The sequence below is a fragment of the Populus alba genome, chromosome 11, assembly GCF_005239225.2.
Source record: "Populus alba chromosome 11, ASM523922v2, whole genome shotgun sequence".
Taxonomy (NCBI): domain Eukaryota; kingdom Viridiplantae; phylum Streptophyta; class Magnoliopsida; order Malpighiales; family Salicaceae; genus Populus; species Populus alba.
Genome location: NC_133294.1, coordinates 18,032,844 through 18,059,798, shown reverse-complemented (window position 1 = coordinate 18,059,798; position 26,955 = coordinate 18,032,844). Strand labels below are relative to the sequence as shown.

Genomic DNA, 26,955 nt, shown 5'->3' with positions numbered 1-26,955 from the left:
ATCAAAACGATCTAGAAAGTACAAACCGAACTCAATTTTAATAAAAAAAAAAAATTGAATTTTTGCAAAAAGCTGTTTGGACCGCAGTGCCAAACAGCTTCAGGCAACCATTCTCTCTTCCTCTCTTTTTTTCACCTTTTTTCACCATTAATGGGACAAGAACCATTCTACATATAATTTTTGTTTTTCTTGCTAGTGTTGGATGTGTTAATAGATGAGCGTCTTTTTATATAGGTTTTTGGCATGATAATTGTTCTCAGCAAGCAAATTAGGTAATTTTTTTATTCATTTCAGATTCTTTGTAAAGTTATTAACTTTTTGCATAAATTTTATGTTGTAGAAGTAATTAGCAGAGGGAGAGGAGATTTACTCAGCACTACTCTACACAGTTCATGGACAAAAGAAGAAAAGTGGTTATCTAATCTCTCTCATTTTTATTTTTATTTTAATTTGCAAAAACCAAATAGACATATTGATTGATTAAAACGAAGATAACTTCCCATAGAAGAACTCTGTTATCATCTTATCTATTTTTTATCTATTTATAGTTATTCTCCTGTTAGTTTTAATTATCATTATATAAAATTAATTTATTTTTAGCCTAAATAATGTATTTTTTGTTTATTTTTTAACCTGATGTTTTAGTTGAAACTTGAAACACTTTCTTGCCTAATGGATATCAAATAACCCTTTTATAAGGATAGAGCAACGCAGCCAAGGAAAACAACTAAATTAAACTAAGATATGAATTTTATAAACAAAATTATTCATATTATTATTGTATCTAGAAATGACTGTCATTTTCTAGGATAATTTTGGCTGATAGATTTTGTTCATACATGTACACTTTTGCAAAATTATGAACTAAAAATCTAAAAAGTACGATGACATGTAATTTATACAGATAACATTACCAACAATATCAATCTATCGATAAAATCCGTCTATAATAATTAAGAAAGCATTGGAACTATAAAATACTAATAGATACATCGACAGAATAAAGCTATCAGTATATTCTAAAAAGCATTGAAATTATTCCCTTCTTCCTAGCACTATTTGTTGTGTTAAATACGAAAGGTATTCCCAATGAATTAAGTCTGTCGGTATATTCAAAAAAGCTTTGAAAAAGTTCACTTTTCAATTGCACGGTTAATTATGTTATTTCCAGACAAAATCAACAATGAACTGAAAAGTCGATGGTGATATTTAGGGGGTTTCTGAGAATTTTTTTATTAAATTAAAAATTAAAAATAATTATTACAAGCAGAATCACTGACAAAATAATTAAAAATATTAATATTTAATTATATATCAGTAAAAAAGCTCAATTAAAATATCAAAATCACTAATTTCATAACAAATGCACCACCACCTCCTCCTCCTCTTCTTCTTCCCCCCTTCTATAAAAAACACCAAAGTCCCTCTCTTTATTTCTCTTCTCTCCTCAACTTCTTCTTTTCTCTTCCACACGAAAGTATGCCCTCTCCTCTCTTCTTCTTTATCTTCTCAAATTTTTTTAATTAACATATTTTATGAATTTATTTTTTTCTCTTCTCAGCTTCACTCACAATGAAATTAAAGGAAGATTTTGTTTTTCTTCTCTTTTTTGTGTTTTTTTTTTCATTATATTTGTTTTCTTAATATTGTTTTATTTTTTATATTCTTAATAATTGTATGAATGTTATTGTAGAAATTTTTTTCTTATCAAAATTTTTTTATTGAATTTTAGTTGGATTTTTTTAAAAAAGAAAATTGGTTCAATTTCAATTAAATGTATAGGATTAATTTTAATTATTATTAGTTAATTTTATTGTTTAGTTTCCATTAAATGAATTTATTTGTTGCTGGATTATGGGTTCTGGAATAGGTTTTTTAGGTTAGGTGGAAATTTTTTTAGTTAATTTATTTATTTGTTGCTATTCTTTATTTTTTTTTGTTATTTATTTGTTGTAAATTTTTTTGAGTTGATTTTCTTCTTCTCTTTTTCAAGAAACTAAATTCCTAAGTATTATTATTGAGTGTTGATTTTATATTAATTTATTTTATTTTAATTATTTTATACTTTTGTTAATTAGTAGATTATTTTTTTAATAATTATCAACAGTCTTACCAATGGATTAACTCCATCAGTATATTTTGAAAAGTTGAAAAAAAATTACTGTAAATGTTACTGCCACTAATTAATCCCTTACAGAATTGCATACGGTTTTTCTATCAATCATATGTCAAATTCCCTAAGGAAAATACTAACAAAATGAACCGGATAAATTTTTTTTGAATGCTTGTGCTTTTAGTATATTCATCATCAATTTTATTACCAATGGATGATCACTAATAGACCAAAAACTACCGACAAGAGTTTTACAGATTGAGTGTTTCTGTTTGTATGCCCGTCCGTAAAAACAATGTTGATAAACAGAAAGTATAAATACTAACAAAAAAGTGTTTCAGTAATCTAAAAATTCTAGTGATGCAAATTCCTTGAACATATTCTCCATTTTCAGCATCTTACGTAAAATGCAAAAATGTTGGTAGTGTTATAGTATTTAATTATAATTCTTTACATTTTCAGCATCTTGCATATTCTCAATTTTTTATTGCTCTTTTCTTGTTTCTTTTATACGAATGAGATTTTTCTCATCATTTTGTTTATTTCCTACAAGAAATTTTCAGATCTAATTTGCCAGTATGATCCTTCCTCCATATGGGAGTTTTGTGCCTCTAGATGCAGGAGATTGGGTCCTTTGAATAAAAGCTTAAAAGTTATTGGAAATAGATTGCCATCTATTGGTCATGTTCGTGATTAAAATCTTCCATCAATGTGGCTTGGTAGTGCAGCCTGTTATTCCATTAATCTAACAACTTGAAACCAAATCTCACCAAAGAAATCTATGTTAAATATAAATCAAAACTCATAAATTGAAATTCAAAATAAAAGAAAAAAAACAAAATCCGCAAACCTTAAGTTTTTTTTTTAAACCCAAATACATATCTAAAACCAAGAATCCTTTGATTCAAATTTTAAAAATAAAATATCATATAGCTCTTCTAATTTCTAGAGAAAAAAAAATACTATGGTTTGATCCTCCATCCAGAGGGGTGGACTTCCCTCTCCTCTCCAACTCCCTTTCTTTATGAAGGATTTCCATAGAAGCCGGGTGTTTTTGGTTGATTTTAATGACTTGTCTAGAGGGATGTTATGCTGATTGAGGGAAAGGGTCATTAGAATTACCATTGTTCGTATTTGAGTGCAAGATTTAGTGAATTTAATCTGTTTGGTAATGTTTTTCAGGCTTAGATCCTTTTGAAATCATGAGTTTATGGCAACAAAATGGAACATGAAGCCAACAAGTTTAATGGTTAGCTAGGTTACGAATAACTTCTGGTGAGGATAATTTTGCCCTATGTTTATACAAAATATATTGATTAAGACCGGTGATAGTTGAAATTCATCATTAACCAAAAAGACGAGGATTCGAGTTATTGTTTGACGATAAATCCTGTTCAAAACAAAAGTTTTTACCAGATTAATGTTGGCTAATGTTACAGTATAATACTATAATTAGTGTTCTAATACTTTCAAAAGACAGGAGGCGGCATCAATAAATAGAAAATATGAATTGTACTGTATATGAGTCATAGAAAATATGACCAGTTTGTATATTCAATCTCTATAACATTATAAATAGCTTAACATTCCAACAACAACAACAAAAATAAAATGATAGCCATGACAATGATGATAACAATATGAATAATTAATACGTATATTCTTATTAGTTGATGAATCCATTTGAGAGCATCAAAGTTTCTTGTAAAAATAAACTAATAAATGGTACACCAGAGTCAAAATTATAGCCAATATAGCTTGTTGGCCAAGGGAAAGAGCTTTTCCCTTTGTAGTTTTGGAGCAGCAAATAATGGTGTTTGGAGGAGAATAGAGAAAAGCCATTGAAATATTGTCCTCATCCTCTCCTTTAAAGATTGGTCTTCCCAGAACTTGCTTGTACTGGCCACCACTCCAAGCCTGTATAAGAGAAGAGAGGCTATCAATATTACATTGATGGCAGAATATGGAACAATTTGTTATCATTTTCTCCATAAACTTGTTTAGTTTACAGAATCTCCTATGATATGATTAGACCACATCAAAATAGCTGTCATTGGGTATAAAGGAAACATAATGATAAGTTAAGGTACAGGAATTAATCATTGATTAGAGGTTGTTTATGTTTATATATGTTCATGATGTTGAGTTTAATTTCCACGCATGCCATATCATTACTATCACAGTTGTAAAGAGGGCATAGCTGCTTTTGATATCATATGCTATGAATCTTTTTAGGTTAAACAAATTGATGTAGTACTGGACAAAAAGCTGGGGTAATTAATTATTCTGCTTTTGCAATTTTTGTAATACCTGTGTTTGATCTCCAACTGTGACGATCAACGCATCTTTATCCGGGCAGAAAGACACCCAGCCTTTCTTGGAGTAAACATGAAATTGCGATGATCCATCACATATATGCAAACACAAGGCATGGGAGTAGTCATTTCCCCTTATTAGCATGCTGAACACATCATATCCTAAGGAGCTAGCCAGTCGATCAGCTGGAATGTCACGTCTGTGCTTGTAAAGGCAACAGACTGGGCCAGTGAGATCTTGCCTTTGCATCATATCATTTGCATACTTTGATTTTCTCGGACAATTTTCTCGGAGAACTTGGAGAATCTTCGCAGCCAAATTCCCTAAATCTGACGAAAGGGTCTCCATTTTCTCGCTGCGAATTATGAGAACTTGGGCATAAGATGTCTACCTTCATCATAGTTCACGACACACCAGTATTCATATTTGAAGAGATGTTAAAATTGGCACTTGTATTGGGAGACTGAAACCAGCAGTCCAGGCTTTTATTCGAACATTATTGTAATGTTTAACAAAAAAAAACCTTCAAGAATTCACCAAAAAAATCTCCAAAAGGAAGAAAAAAAAGGATGAACATCAATTTATAAGATCATTAGAACAATTTTTGGTGCAGGTTAATTACCAAACTCAGAGATTAGTATTCACCTAAAGGCTAAAGCCATGCAACGTTGCTGAAGCATGCCTAGATTTTTAACAGTAACGGCAATGCAGCACTAGTCTAAGATTGCTAATTGGAATTTTGAGTTCTGTAGTTTCCGGTGTAGAATCTTTCATATTAGAAATGCACTCAGACTGATTGTTTCTGTGGAGAGCAAAATAAAGGGAAACAAGAAACAATATTTAGTTACGTTGAAATCTATCCTACGTTTGATACACAAGAAGAAGATTGTCGGTACTGGAACAACTCAGAACTAACCAAAAAAACAAAGACAAGAACAATTCACACACAACAACACGTACGCAAGAACAGATTGATAATACCACTTTCGAAGAAGAACAAAATATGAAGACTATATATTTTTTGCGTAAATTATTACCTGAAATTTGAATACCCAGTTGGCCATATTCTCTCCATATCCAATTTCAAACTCTCATCTTTACTCCACACAAACTCTTCACTTAATTCGTTCTCGGCCTCTTGATCGCCATGAACTTCCTCGAATCCATAAGGCTTCTCTGGTGACTTCATCACCGCCGCCTTCTTTTCAGAAGGGAGCTGAAAGATTCCTGCTGCCATGACCGACACCAACTTTATAAACTCGCTTGGAATTCCAAAGTTAACTAGTTGGAAGCACCCGATTCTTGCTATTGAATCCAATGTCTTGAGAACTGAATTACTTTCCTTAGAATTCAGTGATTGACAATCAATTCTTGGAGGTGTTTCAACAATTTTTTGTTTTGGAAAGAAATTGTCAGGTAAAAACAAATCCGGAACACGTAGAGAGTGCTCAAGAAATTCACTGAGAACTCCATCATTGGTGACGGATGATCTTCGGCCAGAGGCGATAGGAGAAGGCGGCGGAGCACGAAAATCAATGGGATTTTCTGGCATGTATTCAGGTGAAACAGCCATCAAGATGGTAGACTATTTGCTGATACTGCTTAAGATGACCAAATTTGTCTGCTTGATAAGGATGCAGATTTCTTGTTTTCGTTCCTTTTTCTTTTTTGACCAAGGAAAGAAATAGTCTTGAGCAGCAGCAATGATGGCATGTCTATGAACATTACAGACATTTAAAGAATCATAACTGGCATGGTTCAACTTTCTTTGATACGCTTTTCTTTCTTTTTATCTTGCTTTACAACTTTCACTTTGATGCTTTATCTCTTTCATAGTGATTCAGTCACCATTCATCATAATTGTTAAACTCGGCTTTATTTAAAGGATTAACTTGGAAAATCTAGAATTTAAAGCCAAACAAAACAGTAATCTTATAAAGCATGAATGATCCGACTATATTTTTTATACTCTAGTTAATTTGATCAAAGTTAATCTAAATCTAATTGGATTAACATTAAAAAAATATTTGAAATATCATTATTTTAATATAAAAAATTGATCTAATAAATCAGTAACTCATTTTCAAGTTCGTTTTTAGATTAGATTCTACAACTAAGGATTCACTTTGTTCTATTTGAGATGTAATTTCATAAATATGCCTCCATGGAGGTTCGTTGCATTATTTGATTAGAGGTGGATTTGGGAGAAATTTTATTTTCATGGAGATGGAGGTGAAGATAAAAACAAAATAATGGATATATATATATATATATATATATATATATATAAACCATGAATAGAGTATCTGTTTTACAAATAATTAAAAATTGAAGCCATATAAATGAAGGTAAATTAGTACTCCATGAAAATGAAACAAAAGATGTATTCATGTATTCATGTATTCATGAGATCGACTGCTGTAATCATTCATCGCCTTTGCTGTAGAGACGAACGAGTGCATCACTTATGATTCCCACGTGAACGCCTCGAAATGAACTTGGATGCAAGTACAATTATTATCTTAATGCCTTGCAGTGGATACCTGTCAAGATCTTAATTACATCTGTTAAGTTTGTGTTATTAATAATGATATATGATAAAGTTAGTAGAGGAAGAAATAAAGCTGGAGAGAAGCTCAACTGTCTGTATTCCGTATGTTTATGCGGCTCCAACATTGTCACATCAGATGATGGCTGGTTGACTAACATGTCATCCCAGTTCTTGAAGTAAGGAACGGATCCAAATTAGCTCAGCAAGAACATTAGCAACTGCTCTATGTTCTGCTTCTGTAGGTGAACGAGCAGCAGGAGGTTGCATCTTTGCTGGCCAAGAAACACTATTTCTGCCCAGGTAAACTCCATGTTCACCGGTGGAGCGCGGTCATGTGCGTCACTGTAGGCCTCAGGTGTCGTTGTGGACTAGGGAGTGAAGATGAGACCTTCGGTGCATGGTACTGTTGTGATATACTGTTGTACAGATTCGCAAGCCTGCCAGAGTGTTATAGGAGAGCCGTGATTTGACATAACTTATTGACAGAGAAAGCTAAGTCAGGCCGTTTGAGATAAGCATGCCGGAGAGAACTCACGGTCTGTCTGTAGATATGCGCATCCTCCATGCGATCACCATCGTGAATACTGAGCTAAACATTTTCCTTGGCCCTGACATACTCTCTCCCTCTCTCTCTCTCTCTCTCTCTCTCTCTCTCTCTCTCTCTCTCTATCTATCTCTCTCTCATCTCTTGGTTGTCATCACGGCCTGGATGAGGAATTACACTTAACTACACTAACAAGTTGTTAAAATTCTTGATAGGTAAGAGTGTCCACGGAAACGAGTTAGTTTTTCTCCTATCTTAGACTAGGTGAACATTGATTATATATCATGAAAAATATTTTATTGAAAAATACTTTGAAAATAAATATTTATTTCAAGAAAAAAATAAAAAATATTTAATAAAAAGATGTTCTAAAAATATATATGTAGTAGAAAATAAAAATTGTAAATTTTTTTTTTTTGAATATCTTATGATGTATTTATAACTCATTAGTCTTATTTTTTTTATAAATAGAATAGATTGAAGTGTAATTTTATCTTTGTAAAATTTTAAATTATATTCCATTTATTTTATCTAGCTAAAAGATAAAGATAAGAAGAGCATGAAAGACTTCAATACACTTAAAGATGTTGGCAGAATGTAAATTATTTTAATTAAATTTATTTATTGAGAAATTATTCATTTACAATTTTATATAAAAATCTATAAAATTAATGACCTTAAATTAAGATATTATGCTTGAATTTATAGGTGTAGTGAATTTAGATATACCCAATAACAAAAATCTTCGGGCTCGATACTTTCACGAGTAAGGCCCACTCCATTGCTAAGTTTGGTAGACACAAGAGCTAGGTTTGGTAAATGCCATATTAGGCTTAACATACTTCAAGCACAAGCATTGAATCTAGCACCATCTACATAACCCAGCAACCATGGCTGTGTTCGGCCAACGTTTTACATTGTCAAGCCCAACCATAGCTGGGAAGGGCCATTGTACTTGTGAGAAAAGCTGGTTTTCTTTTTTTTCTTGTCTAATTTGCAGCTCTTGTCTGAAGTCCGAAGCCAGAAGCTCCATTACCAACCCATAACCGGTTCTAAGCTCTAATGACAAGGTTCTGCGAAGAGAGAAAAGAAATAATATTTATTTGATGGAGGGTAAGATTTACCCTTCAAGAACACCGATTTGGAGGTACTTTAACAGTTATCAAAGGTTACATTGGACATTATTCTTGGAATATTTATAAGACATTTTCTTAGAATGCGTAGGATTTCTTGAAATATAATCTTAAGAGAAGTACTGGATGAGTTAAGAAGTTGATATATAAGGAGGAGGAGGAAGATTACAGTGGCCAAGAAGAATTGTCGTCTCGGGGAGTAGATTTAACTCCAGGTTAAAGAAAGTGTGTGTGTGTGTGTAAAAAAGAGAGGGGGAGAAAGAGAGAAGGTTAAAGAAAACTTAATTACCAAACAAAATCCTTGTATTATAATCCAAGATTTCATTTCTCACTAAATACTTATATTGCAAACTAAGGTTTTTTTTTTAATTAAAAAAAATAAAAATCAAGATTTCATTGCCATATTCCATCACCATTGATCACTATCTAACCTTTATTTTGTTCATCATGGAAAATTTCAATAGAAATTAACAATTTTCTCATTCTTTGCAAGGATTAATTGACACAAAATGAAGTTTTAAGATGAAATTGAGATACTTCGCAAACCTTAGAGGAAAATCGAAATTTATCTTTATTTTTATCACATGTGTATATACCTTAGTTGTAACTCTAAGAGACGTAATACTTGGTGGTCAAGGAGGTTTTACACATCTACCCTTGACGTTTTGAGCTCAAACCTCGAGTTCATTATACAGAAGAGTTTGTTCTATTGAATGCACCAAGTCAACGTTGACGGCGCAGCCTTACAATTATGTTGAGAGTAAAGAGAGCGCGCGCGCGCCATAGCTGATAGTCCAACTTTTTGGTCAAACTATAATTATACGACATGTACTTTAGAGTTTAGACTAATTATTTTTAGGAAGTTGGGGAGAATATAACAGTAGTTTTTTTAAAAAAATTAATGTTTTATTAGAAATAAATTAAAATATTTTTTTATTTTAAAAAATTATTTTTAAAATAAGTATATCAAAATAATCTAAAAAATAATTAAGAATAAAGAAAAAAAATAAAAAAATTCAATTTTTTTTTAAATATTTTTGAAACGAAAAAACAAACGGGTCTAATTAGATTGTATCTTGTAAAGCATTTTTGTAAAAAAAAAGTATTTTTTTTATTTTTTAAATTATTATTTTTATATTTTTAAACTATTTTGATATGTTGATATCAAAAATAAATTTAACAATATATAAAAAAAATTATATATTGTTGAGATTGAGTGAAATTAATTGAATTCTTGAAAAAAAAAACTCAAATTTTTTAGTGAAAAACTGCAAAATTAAGAGAATATAAATAGATTTAAAATGAAGGAGTTACAAGATGAGATTGAGGGAGATACATTGAGTTCTTTAAACAAAGTTATATCATGTACTTAAATAAATTCAAAGTGAAAGCATATTATATATTGTAAGACATCTTTTTTATAATGTATTTCTATAAGTACTGAAAAATATTAAATTAAAATCTTAATAAAAAATCTAGTGGTTATAGTAAAATCACACTTCAATTAATTTTTTGAATATTATTGCCTAAAATAAACTAAAAAACAAATCCTTTAAATTCAACAACTTATACTATTTACAATGTTTATTTATACAGTTTCGTGGTTATAATTATACAATACTAACTAATTTTAAGTTGAGTATTGTAACAATAATTATTTTTTAAATTATTTTTAATTTAAAAATATATTAAAATAATAGTTTTTTAGTTTTTAAATTTTATTTTTAATATTAATACATCAAAAAAATTTTAAAAAAAATTAATTTTCAAAAAATATTTTTAAACTACAAAAACAAGAATGAAAATAAACATAAAAAAAAAACCTAAAGAAAAAGAAAAAGAAAAAAAGCCATCGTTCCACTTCAAAAAATGAGCCTAATTTCAAGTTCAAGCTAAAACGAAACAAAAGCCAAGCCAAGCCAAGCTTTCATTTCTCTCTTTATACGTCTCTCAATTCACCTTTTTCTCCTTGTGCAGAGTGAACTGGCCACTCCCACTTCTTGTAGACTATCCTTTTTGGTTCCCAATGCCAAAATCCATAACACAAAAATATGTATCTTTTTGATATTTTGCCGCCTCCATTAAAATCCCCTGCCTCACTTCCTCTCCATTAACATCTCCATCTGTCTGCAACTCTTAAGGCTTCTCATTAGCACACAAATGAACAAGAAAACCAAACCCAGAACCACATTTTAGCTAAGGAACACCATGCATCACCACATCACCAAACTTAAACAGAATTGTCTAGTCTATATGCAGCACTTGCAAAACATTAAAAGATCGATCTTTGCCTTTCTCCTGTGCATACCAACTTCACTTCTTGCTCTTATACTCTTTCTCCTACTTTTTTATAATGGTTTCACTGTTTTCTACCTTCACATTCCCTTTCCCTCCAATCCTCAGCCAGAACCCGCCAATTTCTCACAGGAAAATCTTGCTAAAAATTCTTTCAAAAAGCTCCCAGCTTCAGTGATGTATGCAGTGAAAGAAGATACCCCACCCGTGATTTTAAAGACCCTTTTGCCACTTTTGCAAAACCCAGCCATTACAATGATACCAATTAACCATTCTGTGGTTTTTAAGCCAAATAAGACTCAAGGATACGAAGCGGTGAAGAGGATGCTGAGGTCTGCCGACAATTTAAAGCGGTTCTCAACAAGAGTAAGAGAATTCTTTGGGAATCATGGATGCAAGGTTAGGTTCTTTATGACTTGGATTTCTTCTTTGAAGTCGTTTGGTGATAGAGAATTTTTTTCTGTTGAGAGTTTGTTCAGGTCTCATCCAGATGCTTGTTTGGTTATTGTTTCTAATTCCATGGATTCTGAAAGTGGGAGTCTTGTTTTAAAGCCTTTTTTGGATAAACGGTTTAAATTGATTGCTATTAAGCCTGATTTTGATTATTTATTCAAGGATACTCATGCTGAGAAATGGTTTAAAGGGTTAAAGAAAGGGAATGTTAGCCCCGGGGAAGTTTCTTTGGGTCAAAACATGTCTAATTTGCTGAGGCTTGCTTTGTTGTATAAGTTTGGTGGTATTTATATGGACACTGATGTGATAGTGTTGAAGAGATTTACCAAATTGAGAAATGTTATAGGGGCACAAACTCTTGATCTTGAAACTAGGAATTGGAGCAGATTGAATAATGCTGTGTTGATTTTTGATAAGAAGCATCCATTACTCTTCAAATTCATCGAAGAATTTGCGCTCACATTTGATGGAAACAAGTGGGGTCACAATGGTCCTTATCTGGTTTCAAGAGTTGTCTCGAGAGTCAATGGAAGGCCTGAGTTTAACTTCACCGTATTGCCTCCATCTGCATTTTATCCGGTGAATTGGAGTCGAATTAGAAATTTCTTTAGAGGGCCTAGAGATAAGGTTCACTCTTCATGGTTGCATAAAAAACTTGAGCAGATTAAAAGTGAAAGTTTTGCAGTTCACTTATGGAACAAGCAGAGCAGGGAGATTAAAGTGGAAAGTGGAAGCATAATCAATTATATAATGTTGGATTGTTGTGTTTTCTGCAATTCTTCCAGCTCGAGTTTGTAAATTATCATAGAAAAAATGATGAAAATTGAAGTGTTGAAGATTTCTTTCTTGCTGTGGTTATGGACTAACTCAATCCATGCCACCATTACAGTGTTGATGAAGTTTGAAGAAAGAACCCATCGGGTATTTTCTTATTATTTATTTGATGTGTATCTTCTTGCAAGATATGAAAATGGAATCTACTAAGAACCTTCTGTATCTACTGCGATTTTCAGCCGCCTTGCATCTATGATAAGGTGCAGAAATAGCTTAATTCATGCTATTTTCTTCTTTAATAAATAGTTTTGGTTTGTTGACCTGGTAGATAATGGACCAATCCAATCACTCCACTATTTCTTAGAGAAAAAAATTATCCATTAAGAGCTATGATCCTTTCGTTCGTCATGTAATTTGCTGCATATTCTTGCACAGCATAAAAAATAACACCATTTGGGCATTAAGTATTAAGCAAGGTTGAGTCTTTGAAGGTAACTCTGATTTGTCAGCAGAAGTTGTGAATATGTATCAGGTCGAAGACCATGCCTATTAAAATAAGTTTTGAAAGTGATTTTTCAGCTTCCATTAATACGGGCACCTACTTTCTGGCCTCACATGCACATCACCTATTTATTTTTGTCTGATTATCACCGATCCATGTGCTTTAGACTTTGCATATTTGAGGTAGATTTACAATAGCATTCTGGGACATATGCTATGTCATTGAAATTTTATTTTTTTTGCTCTACTTTTCCCTGAAAAACCATTTACCAAAGCTGCTGACTAAACAATTATCTTGAACTTCATACTTTCAATTCCCGTTTAGTAATGGAATTGTAAATCACTAATTTGATGACAAGAGACCATAATTTTCAATAAATTCTCAGCTAAGTAGATCCAGTCCTGGTCATTCCATGACATGATAGAGCCATAAACATATGTTTCACCAGAATATAGTTACATGGTATGATCAATTTTAGTTTTTCTTTTTCTTTTTCTTTTATAATCATGGGGTTCTTGCATCGTGGACAATCAAGTTCATGCAAATTTGATGGTTTCTGCACATGAAACTTCGGTGATCTATCTATCAAATAGGAGCTCATTAGTGACACACAAGCTGCTTGCTGATTGTTACCCTTATGAACTTGATCTTTTCTATATGACTGCAAGTGCTTAGTTCACTCAGGGTTTTGGCTGTCTCCACTGATGATCGTGCTGCTTCCCTTAATTTCAATGGAATCTTTCTTTTCTTGGAGAAAAACAAAAGGTATTGAGTATGAACTGTGAAAGGATGTTTAAATAACAACCTTTTCAATTGAAGTCAAGGAAACTATCTAAAATTAGGATGAACATGCTAGGCAATAGACTTTCTGTGATTGTCGAAGTCTTGATGGATTAATTGCTGCTCTCGCATGGAACCCCGTCTTAGTTGTTAGTCGGTGTGATAGTTTAATACTGGGTGCACATGGCTATAGCCTATAGTAACCTGTACAGAATGCGGCCCATGCTGTGCCCACATATTTTGTATTATTTCTGCTTTCGCCCTTTAACATGGCTCCTGTGAACTTCACCATGAATTAGCAAAGATGAAGCTTCATGTCTTAAACCATGTCTGCATGTAGGGTTGGATTGGACGTAGCTCATGTTTGGATCAACATGAATGGACATTTATGTAAAAATTGATGGACCGTCTTGATGTTTTCCACCGTGTTCGCTAGCTGCATGTGGCTTTTATGAGCTTTCACTTTCAAGCATTTTCAATCATGCATTATTCTTATTCTTTTAATAACAAACAAAAGGATCAGAATAAGAGAGTAATCGGATATTGTTCTTACTAGTTTCACTAGATAAAACGTACATTTACTATTTTCGCATACACAGCAATTACATCAGAGAACTTGCGCACCCCATGGGAGGAAAAAGAAGAGAAACTGCTGGAGGTAATGCCATCAAATTTACACCAACGTCTATGTGTAATGCACTCTTTTGTCTGTGGAATACAATATTGGCGGGAGCAGATTTCTTAGTAGAAGCAAAGTGGTAATTGCAAATCAGTTGGGATAATTAGCAGATTCTGGCAGATTGCTTGACATAATTGATCACAGGTGCCGTCTTGGCATAATTAGCAGATGCAGAATCAATAGATTTAATAGGTTCTTCCTAATTTTAAAGGATTTTAATATGTAATTACGTATCCTTTGCTTGATTCTAGACTACGACCATAATGCAAAATATATTTATATATATATATATAGCAATGGCCAAGACATGATAGCAGGCATAATATATATTCTCTCTTTTGCCACATTAGCTTATGCCTGCTATTATGTCACGGGAGCCATTGGATCTTGAATTAAGTCTTTTCACCATTAGAAAAGTATTTGAGAATATGGTTGTTTTTTGCCCATTAGAAAGGTGTTAGATAATGTGGTTACTGTTATTTTTTAAAGTGGTTTTTACTCAAAAAAGCATTATAATAATTTTTTTTTATTTTTTTAAAATTATTTTTTGAGATTAGCACATCAAAATTATTCGAAAACATTAAAAACATATTAATTTAAAGCAAAACAAAAATTTTTAAATTTTTTCGGAAACATTTTTAAAAAACACTCTCAAATAGCTAAATCTTTATAAAAATTTAGGTTAATTTTTGAATCTATTAATCAAAACATGTATTTTTGCTTTCTAATTAAATAGTAGTTATTCAATAGCTATTGTTTACAAAACCAATATTAAAAAATTATGGTTGTGCTCAAAATATATTATTTTGCAAATATTTTTTTAGCATGTTTTATTTTTTAAAATTTTTTTTTACCAGACTATGCTAGAATGGTAAAATAAATATTTTTAATATTTCTTCATGATATCTCAATTAAGTTCATTATGTTTGTCAGGACGAACAAATCTTTAATTAATCATTATCATAGAAGTCTAAATCTTATCATAACCATAATATAGGAAAGAGGAGAGGCAACTCTGAAAAAATTATGAAACTTCATTGTTAGGCGATCCAAATCAAACACTTAACCACCATGCTACCTCTCACCATGCTAAACTTCAAGGATTTGAATGTACATCTTCATAGTCTAAAAATCAATGTGAAATGAGTAGTATACTATCAAGATGAAAATTGTTTTCAAACTATGGTCCCCTACTTTGTCTATTTTCTCAATTAAAAGCATTGTCACATTCTTTCTATGTGCAATATAAAAATGACATGTAACTTTTATTTTTTTGATTATTAGAATACATTTGTTTTTGCATTTTAAAAGTGTTTTTTTATAATTAATTTGATTTGATTATTTTACTCCGCTTCAATATTTTTTTTGTGATTTTAGATTATTTTGATATGCTAATGTTAAAAATAAATTTACATAATTTCTTTTTTATTTTAATGAAACAATTCTTTTTAATGAAAAATTAAAAAAAAATTATAGAGTTTACTCAATAAGATTTCATTCAAGTCTAAGCGAGTTAACCAAATCATAATTCAATCTATTAAATTATTTATATTTAATCAACGTAATATTTAAAATAATTTAAAATACAACTCAAACTCTATTAAGTTTTGAAAGAGTGAATTATAGAATTAATTTATAAAATCGAGGCTAAATTGAATATGAGAATAATTAAGTCGGGTGTAGATTATTAAGCTCCACGAGGAGTGAGTGCATGAATCATTGCTATCAAAATTGGGAATGATTATATGCAATCAATTTTCAAAGGGTTGGATTAAATTCGTGAGTTTATTTTTCCTCCTATTTTGTTGTGTTTATAAGTTAGGAAAGTTTTATTTTTAAGTTTTGTTGTTTTCTTGAAAATTTTAAATAGACTTTAAGTAAATTCACGTCTTATTCTTTATTATTGCCATGCAATAAATTTTTACAATCATTTAATAAAAGCAACTGTTATAAACATCTTAAATAATAATAATAATATATATAATTGTAAATGGATCTTTAAAAAACATTATTATGACAAGCAAAATAGCAACCTCAAAGAGGTAGTTAATAATTAACGCCAAATACAGTGTTTAACTACTAAAATTAATATTGAATCCTCCTGTGGTGTTTGAAAGTATAGTACCAGATTTTTTTTAAAATATATATATTTTATTTAAAAATATATTAAAATAATAATTAGTTTTTAAAATTATTTTTAATATCAATATATAAAAACAATTTTAAAATATAAAAATATTAATTTTAAAAGAATAAATTTTTTGTGAAATGCCGTTTGGGGTTTGGGCCGCGTCCCAAATGGCGCCTTCTTCCCGCCAAAATGTTGGCAAACATTAACAGGCTCGAGGCTCGGTCCAAGAGCTCAATGAACCAAGCATCCAGGCTCATATATAAAATAACAGGCCCTATTTATACGCCTTCGCCATCATCCTTAAGCCAGATTCCCGTAAACACTCCTTTTTCTGATAAAAATCGCCATTAAAATTAATCGATAAATTTTTTCTAATTCACACGAAAACCATGACCGTAGAAACTCTTCCATATCAAAACCACGTAGTCTCCAATGGAGATCTAGCCTCCACTAACCCTAACTCTACAAAGAAATCCAAAGAGAGCGAACGCCGTCGTCGCAGACGCAAGCAGAAGAAGAACAAGCCTCAGGCACCCGACGCTTCAGCCGCCGCTGCAGACGGAGACGACAACGACGCCGCCAATGGTGATGGTGGCGATGCAAAGGAGAACGCCGATCCTCAACAGGTTCGTAGTTTAGTTCTAGGGTTTTCATGTGGTGGTAATGCTATTGTCACTATCTATTTGTTTGAATCATTGGAGAATTTGAGGTAGTTTAGTTTATCTTGTGGTGTGAGTTGGTTATTGTTGTATGAATTTGTGGAATTGGGGTTTTATACTCCATTCTAGAAATGAGACGTTAGGGTTTTGCTTTTGGTAGTTTAGGTGATTTGAAGCTAGGGTTTTATATTCTATATAGTCTATGTTGGCATGATTTCCCGCTCATACTGCTCTCTTTGATTAGCTTTTTTGAGAATGGGAAAAAATTACCTGTAATTATTGGGAATTTATGGTACTGATTGTGGTGGTTTGGGTAAATAAAATCAAGAATAAAAATTTGAAAATGATTTTGATGTTATCTTAAAAACAGTAAATGCTGATTTAAGCAAATGAGACAAAACTTAGAGGTTATGACTGTCCCCGTTTCATTCTTTTCTGTAGCTTGTTGTCCTTAGAAATGTAATCAAGTTGCCAATCTGAGTTTCACTTCACTGTTTGTTTGGCAGTTATTTGTATTATTAGACAGAGTTTTTATGAATCAATGTCATCGTTGCTATTGTTTGGTTAATTTGGAGGACAGGTTAATTTGAAATTGGAGTAAAACCATGTGTTTATGTGTCGATTTCATTGTAAAAATGCAAGTTCTAATGTGTAGATTTTAACTTAGCAACTTCCTATTTGGTCCAAACTTGTAGGTTATGGAGCAAGTTGTAATTGAGTATGTCCCTGAAAAGGCAGAGTTAGAAGATGGCATGGATGAGTTCAGGAATGTTTTTGAGAAGTTCAATTTCCTTCAAAGTGCTGGTTCTGAGGTAAAAGGATTGGTTTTTCTTTTCTATCCCTTTCTCTTTTGACAATTTATGCATTACCATTTCATGATTTTTCTCCTTGCAAGAACGGTTATCTGAGTCCTATGTTCTCTTAATTCAAATAGGAGAATGATAAAAAGGATGAATCAATCCAAAATGCAGATGCCAAGAAGAAAACCGACTCAGATTCAGATTCAGAAGAAGAAGAAGATAATGAACAAAAGGAGAAAGGCGTGTCAAACAAGAAGAAAAAGGTTTGCTTTTATAGTGATGCAGTATTATTGTTGCTGGATTTTTTGCATTAATAGAATGAATAGTGGCTATCCCATTACTGAATGGTGGTTTTTTTCCAGCTTCAACGGCGGATGAAAATTGCTGATTTGAAACAGATATGCTCCAGACCCGATGTTGTCGAGGTGCTATTGTTTTTTTAACGTTTCAGTGGTTTATTATTTTTCCGTTTTGTGTTTGGTTATTTCGTAATGTATACTTTCATTAGTTTTTGGTTATTCACCAAATTATTCACTTTTCAGGTCTGGGATGCAACTTCTGCAGATCCAAAGCTTTTAGTGTTTTTGAAGTCGTACAGAAATACTGTTCCGGTTCCTAGACACTGGTGCCAGAAAAGGAAGTTTCTGCAGGTTAGTAATTCTTGTAAAAGGAGCTCAATGGATCAGAATATGCATGATAAATGGGAATGGTATACCATGAGAGGTTTAGGGATGGGGTGAGGAAAGAAAACGCTCGATGAGGTTTCTCTTATATGTATACATGTGGTTCTTGCAGGGGAGCGGCTGTGACAATCATGGAGCCCTGACTTGTATGTGTTTGGCAAACAGGACCTTTAAGTGATTTCTCTTTTAATATATATTATAGTGTGACCTGAGACATAGATACTATATGAACCGTAATTTCTTGCAAGACCAGGCAGCGGGAGGTTCCTGCTGGCCATGGTATGTCAAGAGTCTCAGTATGATCTAGCTCTTATGAAATATCTCAAATTCAGCAAACCTTCAAACCTTGGACTTAAAAATTTAACCTCTGTTTAAATTCTTATTAACAACTGGTTGCTCCTCTAGGTCATCTGAGACTCTTTAACACATTATAACCAAATGGAATGCTCCTGCTGCCTGATCTGCAAGTTAATATGTTTCTTTGTACACTACATGTGTCAGGGAATTTTATTTTTCTAGTAAGATTTTGTCTTATATTTGTAAGCTACAGAATGGGGATATTTTTTTCTTGCTATTGAGGTGCTAATTAATCTTTTTTGAATTTTCAGATGCCTTTCCATTGTGCTTAATGCTGGGGCTAGATTTGTATAACTTTATTTATTTATTCAATTTATTTTTTAGCATGAAATAACCTGAACTGGATGTCAATTTATTCTGATAGCACTTATTTTTGCAAAGTTGGCATCTCATCAGGGTTTTGATTGGTTTTGCAGGGTAAGCGTGGTATTGAAAAGCAACCTTTTCAACTTCCTGATTTTATTGCTGCAACAGGAATTGAGAAAATTAGACAGGTAACTTCATTGCTATGACGTATTCACTATTATAATTATGCAGTCATGTTTCACATGCTCATATTTGTCATGATGAAGAATGTATCATTGCTGCTGGCTTTTTTGAACTTATACATATTTTAATTGTCAGAAAAGAATCCTTTCATCAGATCTCTGATGACTTCTTAACGAGTTATTCACATGTTCATGCTTGTCATGATGATTATAACCATTGCTGCTCACTTTTCTGCTCATATACAGTCTTGTCATCAGAAAAAAAATCTTTCTTTGGCTTTTTGATCACTTGATGCTTGCTCAAGTGATCCAGTTTTTCCATAATACCACAACAGTTTTTTATCTTTTCTTGCACTCAGTGTAACAATTAAAAAGATTTTCAGAAAATCAATGGGATTTCCCACCCTCTCCTTACTTTATTGTACTTGAGACCATTGGAGATTAAAAAAGGAAATTTAATTTTTCTCAACTAATATATTATTATTTGAATTGTTCAATGACTTGAGAATGCCAGCCATGGGAACTGTTGATTTGATCTTGATATCAATACTGCCTTCAAGATATTTCATATAAAATTCATGATAATATGATGACTTTCCAAATTAACTATCGCTATTGGTTAATACCTTGATATTCATGTGAAAATTAAATTTTGGAATTTCATTATTGTTGAGGGAATCTATTGAATAGATCATCTCTGAATAATATTGCCATTGAATTGTCAATTTTTGTATATTTTATATACTTGTGGATTTTAAGAATCCTAGTTTCTTGTGGAGTCATCCCTTGTGGATTTCAAGGGTTTAGCCCCCTGGATTCTAGGGGTTTTGAATCCCTCTTCTCATTCTACTGCAATTGGTATTCACCTTCACTTGTGCAGGCTTACATTGAAAAGGAAGATGGTAAGAAGTTAAAACAAAAGCAACGTGAGCGGATGCAGCCAAAGATGGGGAAAATGGATATTGACTATCAGGTTCATTGCATTTATACATTTGCTTTCATTTTAGGACCTTGAGATGTTTCTCTGCCAATTTTTGCCTTTCTGTTTACATTTTGGTTTTTGCTTGTTAGGTTCTCCATGATGCTTTTTTCAAGTATCAAACAAAGCCAAAGCTGACCATGCATGGTGACTTATATCATGAAGGAAAAGAGTTTGAGGTATTTTTTTATACTATGCTTGCATGTTTCTCTTTCATGTTAAAAAAATAGATGACTATGTTTATTATTGTTTTGTTGATATCAGTGACTTTGTTTATTTTTATACAACAGTAAGAGAATCTTCTACTTGAAGTAAGATGAAGGAAATATTTTGAAGCTCATTAACCAGTTTCTGTAGATATTTGTGTAGTATGAAAGTCAAGTATAGGGCATATGAAATTGACTCTTGAAAAACCTTGTGCATAAACTATAAAATTTGATTGTTTCGCGAAGCAGATTTGATCTTATTACTTTTACACGAGCTTTGCAGCTCTGCATTCACCATACTTTGGACAAAATTAAACCTCATGGTTTTGATTCATTGATTATGCTTTTTTTATCTGAAAAGAAAAAAATGAGATGACATGATAAATATGCTATACATTCACCATACCTTGGCCAAAATTAAACCACATGGTTTTGACGCAGTAATTATGCTTTGTTATCTGAAAAGAAAAAAAATGAGATGACATGATAAATTTCTTCATTTTATGGGCTTAAGCTTGCTACAAAATAATGAAAATGTTGAGGGCATTTATGTAATATATTTCATTTGTGATTTAATTTTTCCTCTGATGGGCAGGTAAAGCTTAGGGAGATGAAGCCAGGCAGTCTTTCACAAGAACTTAAAGAAGCTCTTGGTATGCCGGAGGGTGCACCTCCTCCCTGGCTTATTAATATGCAGGTCAGATTGACTATAACATCCTGTACTTGATGTTGAAGTTCACTGCTTGTCTGTAGTGGTACTCGTTTCACTTTTTACCTGTATTTCTAATGTTTTTATTGACTGATTTGCCTCTTCTAGAGATATGGCCCTCCTCCATCATATCCACAACTAAAAATTCCTGGACTCAATGCTCCTATTCCTCCTGGAGCTAGCTTTGGATATCATGCTGGTGGTTGGGGCAAGCCTCCTGTTGATGAAGTAAGCTGTTTTCCTTGTTCTGACACATTTACATGTTTCATATTATGTCCCTATTTCTCCACCCAAAATTATTTCAATGCATAACTTATTTACTTCCATCAATTGTGAACAGTACGGGCGCCCTTTATATGGAGATGTTTTTGGGGTTCAGATACAAGAACAGCCCAACTATGAGGTACTTTCCGTAATTAGTTTCTCCTCTGTAATTTGGATCATCATTCATTTCTGATTGTATAATTTGCTACTAGTTCTAATATCTGCTGGATCCCAATGCAGGAGGAGCCAGTTGATAAGACCAAGCATTGGGGTGATTTGGAGGAAGAAGAGGAGGAGGAAGAGGAGGAGGAGGAGGAGGAAGAGGAGGAGGAGCAGCTTGATGAAGAGGAGTTGGAGGATGGTGTTCAATCTGTTGATAGCCTTTCAAGGTATTGGGTTGAAATCCTCACTTTTTGATGTTTACTAGTGCGTGCACCTTGCAATTATTTTTATTGTTTGTTAATCAAGGTTATTGTGTGCTTAAGCATCACGCTGCCAGCTGTTCCTTCTACACGTGCAATTGTGTACTTCATCAAGATTTGATGATTGTGTGCTATTGCAATCATATGGCTGGCCATTTCATTACTTTTAAGCACATTGTTTTGCCAATGTCTATCTAGTATTACCTTTCCTTTTTTCTCATCATGTTGAAGGTACATGATTTTGTTCAGTGAATTGAATTGGTTTTCCTTGTGCAGCACACCAACTGGAGTTGAGACTCCTGATGTTATTGACCTCCGTAAGCAGCAGAGAAAGGAACCTGAGAGGCCTCTTTATCAAGTAAGTTTCGCTATTCAAAATTGTGTTATTTTCATGCGAGTTTATACTTAACTATACCTTTAGCATTTTGATGAGAAATCTAGTTCTGATCTATGTTTTTTCTCTTTGCCTATCTTAAAGGTTCTTGAAGAAAAACAAGAGAGAATTGCTGCAGGGACTCTACTTGGAACAACACACACGTATGCAATATAACTAAACCACCTTCTTTATATATATATATATATATATATGGTGTCTTGTCTTGTTTAATATTGTTCTCATTCCTCAACTTGATTTTGCTTGCAGATATGTGGTTGGCACTGGCACCCAGGACAAGACAGCAGCCAAAAGGGTAAGTAATACACATGGGATTGTGTTACCTTTTCTATTTGAAGGGAGTTAAATGTAGTACCAAATGTTCAAATAAAAGAACCAGCCTTTGCAGTTTGTGTTCTGATTATGCATATTTCATATTTTTGGCACAAAAGTAAGCGTAACATGTGTCAATCTTTTGCAGGTTGATCTGCTTAGAGGTCAGAAAACAGATAGAGTTGATGTTACTCTACTACCTGAAGAATTGGAAGTTATGGATAATGTCTTACCTTCGAAGTAAGTGGAACTCTTGTAAATGTTTGTCATCAAATTATGAATGTTATGTAAGATTGGTTTCTAACTTTGGTGCATTTGACAGATACGAGGAAGCAAGAGAGGAGGAGAAGCTACGTAGTCAGCGAGAGGATTTCAGCGACATGGTCGCAGAGGTTTGCCATATACCTGTCTATCAAATTAATGATATGATCTTTGTTTTTCTGATAAAACGAGCTAATGATTTAATTGGGGTGGCTGGCTAGACCTCTCATTCCAGATATGCCTAAAACTTGAGAGGTAATGTACCATATTGAGATCCTTACTGTTTTTAATCTTTTTGCAGAATGAGAAGAAGAGGAAGCGTAAGATGCAGGAAAAGGATGGGAAATCGAAGAAAAAGGATTTCAAATTCTAAGGTGGTTACGCCTAGGCTACTTATTAGAAATGAAGGTCAGCAGTCTTGAGAGAATTAATTACAGCATACTCTGGTTAATTAATTCTGCCTGCACCAAAACACTTTGCATGAGATGATTTCATGAATTCTCAGCTTTGTTGTATGGGTTTTGATATATAATATGACGAGCCACCAGCAATGCCCACTTGTTTTACCATGCAATCAATCTCAACCATTTGGAGATGTGGTTAAAATATCAGTACGTGAGAACCTCTCTAAATATACTATTTAAATAGGAATTTTTACACAACACTTCAAAACAAAAAAGAGAAGTGTTACGATTCGATTTCCGCTACTCGGCATAAAGAGAAAAGGGTACATAGAGGACTACAACCCAACCTTTTTTGAACAGGAGGCATCTAGACTCCTTTTAGAACTTATAAATTTCAATTTAACCAAAGTCTTTGTTTTGTTTAGATTAATTCATATATAAGTTTTTAAAATATTATAGGGATAGTAGTTAAAGAAGTGGTAAATACAAGGGTCCTTGTAATTAAATAAAAAATACTTTTTATAATAAAATGAAATAATTTTATATTCTAAACAGTATAATTGAATTAAATTATAATAAAATAGAATTTAATAAATTATTGATTGAATTCAAATCATAAATTTAATTTCATGTATATAATTTAGTTTAAAACAGGCACTCTCATAATCCTTCATGATAGCTCGTGGCATTAAAGCTACTTCCCTGTTAAGCAACCAGAGAACAGTATGAACTATCAACGCGCTAAACATGCGATTGTAAAAAATAATAATAAATCAAGGAGCTCAAATGCCTTTTTTATCTAAATCAAATCTTTATAACCCGCTATATGGGGCCCAAATAGTCGTACAAATAGTGCACTTCACAAATGGATTCCACGCACAAATATATATATATATATATATATATATATATATATATATATATATATATATATATAATAAGAGAAGAAAGAGTAGTTCGATACCATTTAATCCGAAAACGAAATCTAGGAAGATGTGCATGTCTTGGTTTCTGTATCAGCCACCACCACTTGACTCGGGAGCCAATCAATCCCACGTAACAAAAGAAGAAAATGAAATGTCATAAAATCCATGATTCAGGTAAAGACGAAGGTACAAATAACAGTAAGACAATGATCCTACACACGGCCTTGTGGAAAAAAAAACACAACACACACAGCAGCCCATGAAAGCGACCCTCCTCCTTTGGCACTAAGTTTTCTCTGTGAACAAAGAATCTAATATTGGGCCCTTGTACCTCTTGTTGACACCATAATCTAAGCTTTCAGGTAGACGTGCATGCAGCGTGACTCCTCACCGCACTTTAATCATATTCCTTGCTTCCTCCCCTCCCTCCCCTGACTGACCCACCACCATCACCTCCTCCACAGCCATTCGCAGCCGCATTTGAAAGGGTATGCTCAGTGGATACTAATAATAATAATTTCATGAACAGATTCTATGTGTCTGGCCATGTAGAGGACGAGACGGTCCTCCTGTGCTCTCCACTAAAAATGGTCATTTTGTGCATAATCTGTGCGGTGCCTTGATTTGAAGCATCATTCGTAACAAGCTTGATGGACTCAGGCTGTCATCTCTCAGATTTTCGTCAACTTAATAAGATTCATTGATGATGAGTCTGAATGTTCCATATGCTGCAGTGAATATTCCTTCCATTTAAGTTTTCGAGGCAAACTTCTGGACATGACATGACATGACATGATATTATTCACACGCGTAGAGAAAGAAATTAACGGTTTGCTGCGTCTTAAAAGAGTGTTTTTGATTAAAAAAAAATTATTTATTTGTTTTTTTAATTTTTAAATTAGTGTTTTTTAATGTTTTTGTATGATGTGGTTATTAAAAATAATTTTTAAAAAAATAAAAAAAAATATTATTTTTATATATTTTTATATAAAAATATTTTAAAAAACAACTGTTATCATATTTTCAAATATTCTCTAATAAATCATCTCATGATCTAATTATGAAAGAGCCATTTCAATCAATTGCTTCATAAAATCTTACCAAAAAAAAATTACATTACTTTTTAATATATTTACTTAAATAAAATCTCAAATAAATTTAATATTATAAAAAAACTATTTTAATCTAAGCAAGCATTAATAGCTTGTTTGATTTTGCATTATAAAAACAATTTTGATTTAAAAAAATAAAATTTTTAATTTATTTGAGAATAGTTTTTATTTAAATATATTTTTTAAATAAAAAATACTTCAAAACATTCAAAACTCCAATAACAAACAAACTCTTAATTCAAGAAGTGTTTTTATTAGTTACGATGTGACATTAAGAGCGTGTTTGGTAGTGTGGTGGCGGTTACTTTTCAAATAAATTTTCGTGTCGAAATGCATGCTAATGATATTTTTTTATTCTTTAAAAATCATTTTTGATATCAGTATATCAAAATGATCTAAAAAGTATAAATCGCATTTAATTTTAGTAAAAAAAAAAATTAAAATTTTTGGGAACGCAAGTTGAACCGCGTTCCCAAACATAGTCTAAGTGTATATCTAAGGATAGCTAATTGCATAGTGGGCATGAAACTAAACTGATAGGTTGGTTAGGTTTCTATCACAAATAATTTAGAATAGTCAAGAAATATTCTTCATAAAGCCATTCATATATTCTTCGTTCATGAGTTGTTTTCTCAGCAACTTCTGCTTTCTGAATCAAAGCCCAAGTCTAGCCAGATATTCCCACTAAGAATTGTTGGTGAAATTAATTATATATCAGCATCGTGTTCAAAGTCTCCAATTCCAAAAGAACAAAGCTTTTTGGCTCTTTCATGGAAGAAATCAGAACAATTTCATAACTGACGGCACAAGTACATGGTTTAAGGAATGCATGCATGCATCTATATATATATATATATATATAATGACAATTGTGTGTTAAATTGGTTCTTGTTTTCTTTCTTCAAATACGACAACTTTTGTCGATTTTGTGATTGATATTATGATATAAAGTGATTTGTGATTGAAAATATATTATAAAGATGCTTTTTTTATATTAATATATTAAAATTATTCAAAAATATCTAATAAAACATTAATTTTAATATTTTTTTAATTGTGAGCGAAAAATAATATGAAAAAAGCTTTAAAAAATAAATATTAAAACACAAAAACAAATACTCTTGAAAATTATTCATAGAGGTACCCTGTGTTAACTTTAACACTTTAATTATGGATTATGAACTATATAGAGTATTAACTTTGCTTAAATTAGATGTTTTGAGATTGAAACAACACAAGAAACCTCTCCTCTTCCATGACCCGAGGTCTAGAAATGTACATTGTCCAAGCAAATATATATAAAATCCTAAGGCTTCAGCGTTATGATCATAAAAAGAAATTCCTATCTTGAAAGCAAATTCATTTAGCTACCTTTCTTCTCCACTCTCATATCCTTCTGGGGATTTTAACCTGAAACTTTCAAATGAAAACCCTAAAAGAAAAATAAATTATTTATCAAATGCTGATTTCATGAGATCATAAACCATTTTGTCAGACCTAGCTTACTCGATGTCGAATTTGGATGAATCTATTGTTCTGATCATGTGGAATATTGCTTGCCATGTTGTGATGATCCTTTATAATGGTCATAAGCCATGATGTAACATCTAGATTTATCAATTCCAAGAACAAACGCAAGGGAATTGAACATTTCAAGCACACCAACCTTGAGAATCCACGATCGATCCACCCTGGAATTCCACGAGTG

The 26,955-nt window shown here is 32.3% G+C and overlaps 3 protein-coding genes across 3 annotated transcripts; 2 read left to right on the top strand and 1 right to left on the bottom strand.

The window, feature by feature from the left end:
• Positions 1-3,758: 3,758 nt before the first annotated feature.
• Positions 3,759-6,310, bottom strand: LOC118031691 (1-aminocyclopropane-1-carboxylate oxidase 5). The gene is made up of 3 exons (XM_035036195.2): positions 5,467-6,310; positions 4,424-4,784; positions 3,759-4,030 (listed from the first exon to the last, which is right to left on the bottom strand). The coding sequence occupies exons 1-3, from the start codon at positions 6,000-6,002 to the stop codon at positions 3,806-3,808; spliced, it is 1,122 nt and encodes a 373-aa protein (XP_034892086.1). The 5' UTR covers positions 6,003-6,310; the 3' UTR covers positions 3,759-3,805.
• Positions 6,311-10,606: 4,296 nt separating this feature from the next.
• LOC118031690 (uncharacterized) lies at positions 10,607-12,497 on the top strand. The gene has a single exon (XM_035036194.2). The coding sequence runs from the start codon at positions 10,866-10,868 to the stop codon at positions 12,201-12,203; it is 1,338 nt and encodes a 445-aa protein (XP_034892085.1). The 5' UTR covers positions 10,607-10,865; the 3' UTR covers positions 12,204-12,497.
• A 4,077-nt stretch (positions 12,498-16,574) lies between these two features.
• Positions 16,575-23,374, top strand: LOC118031689 (uncharacterized). Its single transcript, XM_035036193.2, has 18 exons — positions 16,575-16,897; positions 17,626-17,742; positions 17,865-17,993; positions 18,093-18,155; positions 18,273-18,380; positions 19,187-19,264; positions 20,139-20,231; positions 20,330-20,416; positions 21,039-21,140; positions 21,261-21,380; positions 21,493-21,555; positions 21,657-21,805; positions 22,115-22,196; positions 22,317-22,375; positions 22,482-22,527; positions 22,693-22,784; positions 22,867-22,936; positions 23,107-23,374. Exons 1-18 carry the CDS (start codon positions 16,661-16,663, stop codon positions 23,176-23,178), a joined length of 1,767 nt encoding a protein of 588 aa, XP_034892084.1. The 5' UTR covers positions 16,575-16,660; the 3' UTR covers positions 23,179-23,374.
• Positions 23,375-26,955: the final 3,581 nt, after the last annotated feature.

Excerpts from the sequence above, each read along its gene's own strand:
- LOC118031691 (XM_035036195.2), bottom strand. The coding sequence starts at position 6,002 with ATGGCTGTTTCACCTGAATACATGCCAGAAAATCCCATTGATTTTCGT. Across the intron at positions 4,785-5,466 it reads ACTGGGTATTCAAATTTCAG|CGAGAAAATGGAGACCCTTT; the intron begins GTAATAATTTAC and ends CATAATTCGCAG. Across the intron at positions 4,031-4,423 it reads CAGTTGGAGATCAAACACAG|GCTTGGAGTGGTGGCCAGTA; the intron begins GTATTACAAAAA and ends TCTCTTATACAG.
- LOC118031690 (XM_035036194.2), top strand. The coding sequence starts at position 10,866 with ATGCATCACCACATCACCAAACTTAAACAGAATTGTCTAGTCTATATG.
- LOC118031689 (XM_035036193.2), top strand. The coding sequence starts at position 16,661 with ATGACCGTAGAAACTCTTCCATATCAAAACCACGTAGTCTCCAATGGA. Across the intron at positions 22,197-22,316 it reads CTGAGAGGCCTCTTTATCAA|GTTCTTGAAGAAAAACAAGA; the intron begins GTAAGTTTCGCT and ends CCTATCTTAAAG. Across the intron at positions 22,376-22,481 it reads CTACTTGGAACAACACACAC|ATATGTGGTTGGCACTGGCA; the intron begins GTATGCAATATA and ends TTTTGCTTGCAG.